This window comes from Orycteropus afer, unplaced genomic scaffold (genome assembly GCF_000298275.1).
Source record: "Orycteropus afer afer isolate SDZICR_OR568_19922 unplaced genomic scaffold, OryAfe1.0 scaffold00114, whole genome shotgun sequence".
Classification (NCBI taxonomy): Eukaryota; Metazoa; Chordata; class Mammalia; order Tubulidentata; family Orycteropodidae; genus Orycteropus; species Orycteropus afer.
In genome coordinates, this window is record NW_006921701.1 from 5,667,314 (window position 1) to 5,676,949 (window position 9,636).

At 35.4% G+C, this 9,636-nt stretch overlaps 1 protein-coding gene across 1 annotated transcript in view; it reads left to right on the forward strand.

The window, feature by feature from the left end:
- Positions 1–9,636, forward strand: part of STXBP5L (syntaxin binding protein 5L) — a 471,051-nt gene that overhangs the window by 228,217 nt on the left and 233,198 nt on the right. Inside the window, exons 7-8 of the mRNA XM_007943886.2 lie at positions 3,245–3,328; positions 6,446–6,569. Of these exons, the coding sequence (XP_007942077.1) occupies positions 3,245–3,328; positions 6,446–6,569 (208 nt within the window). The remainder of the gene's footprint in view (positions 1–3,244; positions 3,329–6,445; positions 6,570–9,636) is intronic.

Below are 9,636 nucleotides of genomic sequence, written 5' to 3' on the forward strand. Positions count from 1 at the left end.
GGTTTTGTTTTTCTCTTCCTGTTCTGGAATGCCAACAACATGTAAGTTATTCCTTTTGATGGTATCCCACATGAACCTTAGGCTTTCTTCATTGTGTTTTGATTTTTTTTCTGATTGATCCCTTTCCAAAGAAATATTCAGGTATTTGTCTTCAATCTCATTAATTCTGCCTTCCATTGCATCAATTCTACTCATTTGCCCTTTCAATGTGTTATCTATTTATGACAATTTAGTATTAATCTTCTGTATTTCTATCTGTAGATTTAGAATCATTTCCAATTCTTCATTTATTTTGTCATTTTGTTCTTGTATTTTCTTCCAAAATTCTTCTAAGATGTTTTCTGTGGTCTGTCTCTCAATCCTTTGAAGATACCTGAAGATAATTCTTTTGAATTCCTTATCATAGAGTTCCAATCCTGCTTCTTCCTCAGGGATGTGTTCTGGGTCTGTATCCTGTTCCCTTGTTTCTACCACTTTATGCTGCTTCTTTGTGTGGACTGTGATGGTCTTTTGTCTCCGAGGCATCGTGGCATTGTTGTATTTAGATCTCTGTTAACTGATTGTGAAGAGCAGCCAAGGGTGATTTAGGCTCTTCTTGGTAGTTTTTTATCATTGGCCCATTGGTAGAGAAGGAGGTAGTGGCTGTCGCTCAGTAGTGAAGTTGCAGGAGGTGTGGGTGTAGTTGTTTCTTATGGGGACTGTTGTTGCCTCCCACTCAATCAGACACAAATTACAATGGACTAACCTTCAAAAAACTTGTCAGTCTTGCAGGTCCCTAGTGTCCTTGGGGTTGCTGGAAAGCAGAATGTGTTCATAAGCCCCAGGGATCTGCTAGAGCACTGTTTCTTTAAATTTCCAAAATAGTCAAGCAGCTTTTTAAACCTACAAAATGGTGGTGCCCTCTGAACTGGCAAAAGTCCACAGCTTAGCCCACCTTTCTCTTCACCTTCTCTGTTTGTTCCCCAGCCACTGTGCACAGTCCTCCGTGCAGTCCCTGGCTAGTAGGGTGATTTTTAATTCTTAAGTCCTACCACCACAGGAATCTGTGAGAGTGCTGTCTCTTTAAATATCCAAAATAGTCAAGCCGCTTTTTAAACCTTCAAATTGGCGGCAGCCTCTGGACCGGCATAAGCCCACAGCTCAGCCCACCTTTCTCTTCACCTTCTCTGTTTGTTCCCCAGCCACTGTGCACAGTCCTCCGTGCAGTCCCTGGCTAGTAGGGTGATTTTTAATTCTTAAGTCCTACCACCACAGGAATCTGTGAGAGTGCTGTCTCTTTAAATATCCAAAATAGTCAAGCCGCTTTTTAAACCTTCAAATTGGCGGCAGCCTCTGGACCGGCATAAGCCCACAGCTCAGCCCACCTTTCTCTTCACCTTCTCTGTTTGTTCCCCAGCCACCATGCACAGTCCTCCGTGCAGTCCCTGGCTAGAAGGGTGATTTTTAGGTTAATTCTTAAGTCCTACCACCACTTGGGAGTCTCCAAGCTGTCTGTGCTGTCAGGATAGCTCAGGATCGGTGTCAGACCGCAGCTCCGTATGTCTCCTTTTTTGGTATTTTCACGCAAATTCTTTTGCTAGTTGGGTTTTAGTCCACTTCTATATCCTTAACTTCAAGGCTCAGGGGTCCAGGATTATCTTCTGTGTCTGTGTTAATTGGTTTCCCTTTTCTTTGTTGAAGAGGGTCTGTGCAGTCTTTCTGCCTAGTCCGCCATCTTGTTGGAACACCAATATTTTATATTTTTTTTATTTACTGGGAATGTTGCTAGAAATGTTTAGAACATAGCAACTTTAATTTTCAGAGATTTACTTAAAAAATACAGTAATGTTTTAAAATATGATTTTATTACATCTTGGGGTTCAAATTTCCAAATGTTAAGTTTTCATTTATTTCAAATATTTGCCATTCATTTATTTCAAATATAGAATTGATTTTGTTATTGCAAAATTTTCTCTACTTTGTATAAAGAATTGATTTGAAGTTAACACAGATATATACAGTGTCTATAGCTTTATAAAAAGTAATTTTTAAAAATGTTAATTAAATATATATTTAATTTCGACATTTTCTCATTTAGCAAGTCATATATGCCATTTACTTTATTTTAAATCAGTGTGAAAGATGCTCAAAAACTTTTTCAAATCATTTAAAAAATACTGTGTTTGGCTTAATAACTGAACATTTAAATATATGTAGTATCTTTATGAACTGATATTTGAAATTTTATGTATTTCCTGGTAAAACTACTTGCTGACTTATTTTTATTATTTTTTTTTACCCTGTTATGAAATGATGGGGTAAGTACTGAGGTCTCAGGATGTTATGTAGGGATAAGTTATAATCACCATATTTTCTGTTTTGTACATTGTTTTCAGGGAGTTATTGAAAATATCTTTATATACTATATAAAAATTTCCATTAGAGGACTACTACTAATAGATTTCAAGAAAATCATCTTCAGACAAATCCATAGGAAATATTATTTTCATATTGGCCTATTCTTATCCTCCTTGCTTTTAACTAATTATATATTAAATATAACAAAGTATAGCTACCAGTAATAATTCAGAATCATGTAATGGTAAAAATCATCAGCATGGCCAGCAGTGTTTATCTGAATGAGTGAGTGTCGAGTATGGTGAGCTTGTAATTGCTATCTGTTCTCATATTCTTCTATTTTAAAAGGGAGAAATTTTTTTATTACCCTATTTATTGATTTAAAAAATAAAATAGGAAACAAATAGCAACTATTTTTAATAATGTGAATCTCTCATACCTTTGTGAACTTCTAAGGGTTGATAAATGACCAGTTTGAAACAGTGACTTAAGTCAATGAGAAAATGGGATTTGACATACTGAAATTTGAAGGCAAATTTGTGGCCATATTTTTCAAGTTCATAGGACTTAATGTCATTGTGTATTATACATATCCCATTTCATCTTACTATTTTCTATTCCTTTTTTCTTTTGCTCTGATTTTCTTACTTATCTTTATAATGTGACATGTATTTTTGCATGCTTCCTCAAATCCTCTTTGGAATTAGGCAGTGCATTGGTAAATGTTTATATTGAAGCAGAATTTATTTGCCAATTTTATTAGTTTAGCAAACTTATAGGTAGGTTCAGTTTTCCTATTGGCATTCTAAATAAAGGTGTATTATTATTTGTTTTAACTTAACCTTTATTTGAAACAAATTAAAATTAATGTTAGAATTAAGAAAACTATTGTTCTAATGTTTTCCAGCTGCTAATTGGTTATGAAAATGGTACTGTAGTACTCTGGGACTTGAAATCTAAAAGGGCAGAACTGAGAGTTTATTATGATGAGGTAAGTGATTTCTGTTGAAATATTTGATAAGGGTATTGTGACTTTGTGGCTGTTTTCTATCTTTAAGGTTTGTCATTTACAAATATTTTGTCACAGGGTAACTGACTAGTTCTGATCCAATATCTTCTACTTCCTTTCAGTATTTGAACAAATCCAAGTCTGGGTTACTCTCCTGAGTGGGAATTCTACTTCAATCAACTATGTCTGGGCCCTGCTTGGCATTTCATACACGTTGATATGCCTGTTATCTATACTGCATCCTTAAATTGGTCTCAATTCCTTTATTTCCTCTAGGATCTATGATTATGTCTTGCCTCAGTGCTCTCAAAGTCTCTAAGGACACTATTCACAGCTTCCTTAGAAAATTAATTTCTGTGGTAGAAATGTTAAGTGGTCAGTTTGAAAAACCTTATGTTTTAACACTTGCCTTCTTAGAACAGAGATTTTGTAAATAGTAATACCTACGAATAAGCATCAGTTAGATCTTGAAGCAAGTTTTATTGTACATAATTGAGACTTGATTATGTTTTCATTTAGGAGAACCAGTGAGCTCTCATTTGTCAAGGAATAATCTCTAAGATGACACTTCAGTTGTTCGGAGATTGATTCTAGGCTATTAATTATAGCCCTGTTCAGAAAGGACTAAGGAGAGGCCGGAAGCAAAAGGAGAGAAAGGGAAATTACCTCTTGTAGCTTTGGAAATAAACACAATCATGTATGCTCTCAAATTTTAAAAGTGATAGGAGTGGGGAGAGATAGGAAGAAAATACAGTTTAAAAATCTTTTTTCAGTAACACTCATGCTTATATGGGAAGAGTGCCAAAGCATTTAGGCAGCACTAATATAAATGGGGGGAGCTCTGGTAGCATAGTGGCTAAGGCACTTGACTGCTCACCAGAAGGCTGGAGGTTCAAACCCACCAGCCACTCCTCGGAAGGAAGGTTGGGCAATCTACTTCCGTAGTGATACTGCCTTGGAAACCCAAGGAGGGGTCGCTATGAGTCAGGGCTGACTCGACGGCACATAACAACAACAACAACAACAACAATATAAATGGGAAGGAAAAACATTTAGAACATTTCCTCATGGAATAGAATGAAAAATGTCACCAAATGAACCCCTAGTCACTCTGGGATACTTTGTGTAGCCCTTTACATCCCTTCACAATGGTTAAGTTTTTTAAAGTTTTGGTGCTTAAATGTCTGCCTACAGCTATTTCATAAATTTCACAATTCATTTTGTAGGCATTCTGGCAAACTAAGATTTTCCTTTATATGCAAGATAGTTTTCAAGGTGGTAAAGACTTCAAAAGTAAAGATACAGCAGCTGAATAATTTGATCATGATTGGTGAAAAATTATCTGGCAAGTTATATCATACAATTTTGTTCTTCGTGATGAACTTCTAGGTCATCTTGAATCATAAAGAAAGAAGGTACTAGGGAAGTAGCCAGTACTTTACTTTTGTTAAATATACAAAGTATAGAGATAGGGAGTAAGACCATATCTAGCTTCTGGTCTCAAGACCAAAATGAATTTCCAGGAGTTTGGCATGAGGAAAACTTTTCAGTTTTTTGAGGAACTGCTGCATTTCCTTTTTTCAGATCGTTACTCAACTTGGTTAGGTTTCCTTTTTCTTTTGTTTCCGGGAAACTCAGTGAAGCCCTGAGTTGACCAAACTGGCTAGTGTTTGTATGTTATCTTTCAAATTCTTCTTTCTGTCTTTAATTTTTTTCCCCTGTACTACTTCTGGAAACTTGCTAAGTTCTTTTTTTCTTTTTTTTAAAAAAAAAAAGGAATTGGGTACCTTTCAAAAATATGGAAATTGAATGTATATCCACTAAGTCAGTTCAAATGCCAATTTACTATTTGAGATCCTCTTTTCTAATAATAAATTAGTTTTACATACCACTATTCTATATAGCAATTATACTTTTTTAATAGTACTCATCTATATTGGCTTTGTATTATAGCTATTTGTGTATAAATTCTCTTCTTCAGTGGGTTGATATTCAATAGGATAGGGAGAAGTGTTCAAGTTGGGGACCCTTTCTCTGGCTTTGCCATTGGTGGCTAAGTGGTCTGGGAGAACTTTGCATTGAACAAAGTTCATCAAAGTTCATTATGTAGGGGAAGACATAAGAAATGAAATTTGTCATGAACCAGCTACAGAAAAGGAAAGAAATAAGCAGAAAAGGAGGCAAAATAGAGCCTGCATCTCTTCCTTCCTACATCTGCTGGACCCTGGCAAAATGAAGAGAAGTCTCTGACTAGTAATCTTGCTAAAATGAGAGAAAACAAAAGTTTCCAGAATTTCGTGTTGCTTTTTCCATTTGATCAAATCTTACTTATCTTTTTGAGTCATAGCTCATACTGTATTTCCTTTATGATATGTTTAGTGATTATTCTAGCTACCAATTATCTGTAACTCTAATAATAGATACTATATAATGATATATTAATAATACTTAATATAGCTAATTATATTTTATTTAAATCAGTGTTTCCTTCTCTCACTGTTCATAGTTAGACAACACTTAACTTTGAGTGATATGACCTGAGTAAGTTTCTCAATCTCTCCAGGCTCATTATATCATGTGTTAAATTAGAAAAATAATACCTATTTTATAGGATTAAATGAGATGCATGCTTCCCATGAGCCCTGACATACAGTAAGCCCTCAAATGGTAGCTCTTATCTAAATCATTTTTTAAAATCAGCTACTTTAAATGGAGATACATCTCTATTTTTATTATAACTTATCTTCTGATCACCTTGTCTCTCTTCCTATGTGAATAAATTTTCAAAGAAGGGTTATAAGATACAGAAAAGACATGGGATATCAATCAAACATTCTAGATTCTAATTCCTCTTTCTAATTGATAGGCTATGTGATAGTAAATTTACCTAACTTTTATGTATCTGAAGATATGAAATGTATCCTTTTATAAATCTGTAGAGGATTGAAGCCACATATACTCTGACCTGTGTCAGAAAAATCACATTATATATTTAAGTGTTATTACTATAATAATCTTGTATCTGAATATTTTTCCTTTGAAATATTAGAATGACATATCTACTTTTTTCTTTGCTTATTTTAATTGCTGTTTTATTAGGCTATTCATTCAATTGATTGGCATCATGAAGGCAAACAGTTCATGTGTAGCCATTCGGATGGCAGCTTGACTCTATGGAATTTGAAAAGTCCAAGTCGCCCTTTCCAGACCACAATTCCACATGGTAAGTTGTATGCTTTCAAGATAAATAAATACTGGACATACTGTGTCTTGACTTGAAGTAAGAGAGGTAATAGGTAGTATGTTTGGTAGGAAGAGGTGCTAGGACACAGCTTATACCTCTTCCAGATTCCTACACCATACCCCAGACTTTTTATACCTTTTTTTTTCATGCTCATTTACTTTCCCATTTTGTAAGCTCTGCTTGAAGAGGTCTGGCAGTTCAGTGGCTAAAGTGCTCCATTGCTAATATAAACTTAGGTGGTTCAAAACCACCAGAGCTGGTCTTGGGAGAGAAGATGTGGCAGTCTGCTTCTGTAAAGACTTAAAGTCTTAGAAATCCTATGGGGCAGTTCTACTGTGTCCTGTAGGGTCACTATGAGTTGGAATAGACAGGCAGTGGGTGTGGTTTTGGTTGATGTAAGCTATGCTTATTACATACCAAAAAACCAAACGAAACTCACTGCCATAGAGTCAATTCTGAATCAAAGCAACCTCCTTTGGGTTTCCAAGGTGGTAAATCTTTATGGAAGTAGATTGCTCAGTCTCCCTTCCATGGAGTGGCTGGTGGGTTTGAACCGCCATCCTTCTGGTTAGCAGTCAAATGACTTAGGCACTATGCCACCATACAGGCCTTCGTTGGGGGGGAAAAAAGATAGTTAATGTAGTTGAAGCAGAGATATAACAAAGGAAATCTGGCCGGTGTTAATGGTTTAGGAGCAACTGGAAAGAATGGTCCTATATAGATCTCACTTTCAAACCTAATTCATATGCTGTATTAGGGCCTATTGTGTTCTAGACCCTCCCATTTATTTCCATTTCTAACATTTATTTCCAGTAAATTATGAGGACTATGGTTTGTGTTTTATTTTTGTTGTTTTCTTTTATCTTACTATCTTCTGCATTGAAAAGGTGTTTAAGATTCATGCTGAATCTGTCTACCTAGGTGGGTAAAATAAAAAATTCAAATGTATAAATATCTATAGTTCTCATGGCCAAATTATTTTAGAGAATATTGATAATTATCTAAGTTCTATGTTTAGATTATACTTAGCTTGTTTATAAAAATAGAAAGGTGAAAAAAAAAACTTAACAGTTAATCAAATACATTATGTTTTATAGTTTCTTAGCATTTGTTATAATGCCACATTTAGAAAATACTAGTGTGTTTTCTATAATGGGTGACCTGTTGATCACAAAATTTCTCAAAACTTGTGTCGGTCTTCCATTTACTTTTACCCCAGTTGCATGCTCCATCTATAAATTATTAAACTATTACAACATTTTAATTTAGATACTTTGTTCACAGGTTAATACTTAGATGCTTACTTAGAGATGCTTTACTTATGCATTGCCATTGTGAAAACCTGAAATAGATATTATACATGTCAGTCATTGTTAACTATTTGCTTATATGGTGGTTTTGTTTTTCTAAAATAAATAAATAAATATATATATATATATATATATATATATATATATATATATCCTATTCCTATGACTTTTTTTCTTTCTTTATAATATGATTTATTCATAAATTTTCTATTTCTTTCCTTCTATTCCTCTCAACAATCAACAGCCTGTTAGACCTGATAGTAAAAAATTCCCCATAAAATGTAGATATCTTGCAACCACTGTCTTTTATGCTACAGTTTTCATATATATTACATTCACATACATTGTAAACCTCACAAGACAATGTGATAATGGTTACTTTAAATAGTTGTATGTATTTTACTTTTATTATTATTAATAGATATAACAATCTTTGGTGTTTTCTCTGATATTTATCATTTTCAATATTCTTCACTTGTTCCCGCAGATTTAAGAACATCATTTAGCATTTCTTATAGTGCAATTCTGGTGGAAATGAATTCTGTGTTACTTTTTTGCTTTAATTCTTGAAGAAAATATTTACTGATTGTAGAATTCTGGTGTGGTAATTAAATTTGTGTTTCAACTTGGCTGTGCCTGGTTGAGTGGCTGAGCAGCTGAATGTAGTTATTCCCTATGGGGAGATTGGTAATTAACTCCATGGTCGGATCTATTGGAGCAGCTGAGTAGCTGCTTTCAGTATGTGGTCTGCTTCTCGTATATGAAAAAACAGCTTTGGAAATGCTCTCTAGCTTATGGCACATTTGAACCCTGCATGTAAGCATGTTGCTGTTTAGTTGCCTGCCATGCTGTGCCGATCCTGGGACTTTCAATGGACTTGAATCAATGGCCTGCTGTGTTGTGTGGTAACATTGGGACTGTGCCATTTTATTTGTCAACCTTGGGCTTGTTAGCCTCAGCATCAAGTAGCTGCCCGATTGAAGAGATGCCTCTAGCTTCAGTGGGCTGGTAGCAAGAGGCAGAGCTGAAGCCCAAGGTCAAGGGCCTTTCACCCAGCCCCTAGAGCCTGGCACTTGGAACTCCGACTACTAGCCTCCCAAACTGTAAGAGAATAAACTCCTGTTTGTTCAAGCATACCATTTATGGTATATTCCTGTTAGAGCAGCACTAGGTAACCAAAATGTCTGGGTTGACAGGTTTTTGGATTTTTGTTTTTGTTTGTTTCTTTTTAAAGTACTAAACATTTTCAAAATGTTATTACATGGTCTTCTGACCTCCATATTTTCTGAATGCAAAGTATGTGGACATTCGAATTGTGCTTCCACTTAATATGCCTTTTTTTTTTTTTTTTGCTACCTTCAAAGTTTTATCTGTCTTTGACTGTCATCAGTTTGACTATAATATACCCGTACTCGGTTTCTTTAAATTCATCCTATTTAGGGTTTACTGAGTTTCTTACAGCTATGTTGTTGTTGTTGTTAAGTGCCGTCAAGTCATTTCCGACTCATAGCGACCGCCATGCACAGCAGAACGAAACACTGCCCAATCCCGCGCCAGTCCCACAGTCCCTGCTATACTTGAGCCCATCATCGCAGCCACTGTGTCAATCCATCTCTTTGAAGGCCTCCCCCTTTTTCGTCGCCCCTCCACCCTACCAAGCATGACATCCTTCTCCAGGGAATGATCCCTTCTTACAACATGACCAAAATAGGTGAGACGAAGTCTGGCCATTCTTG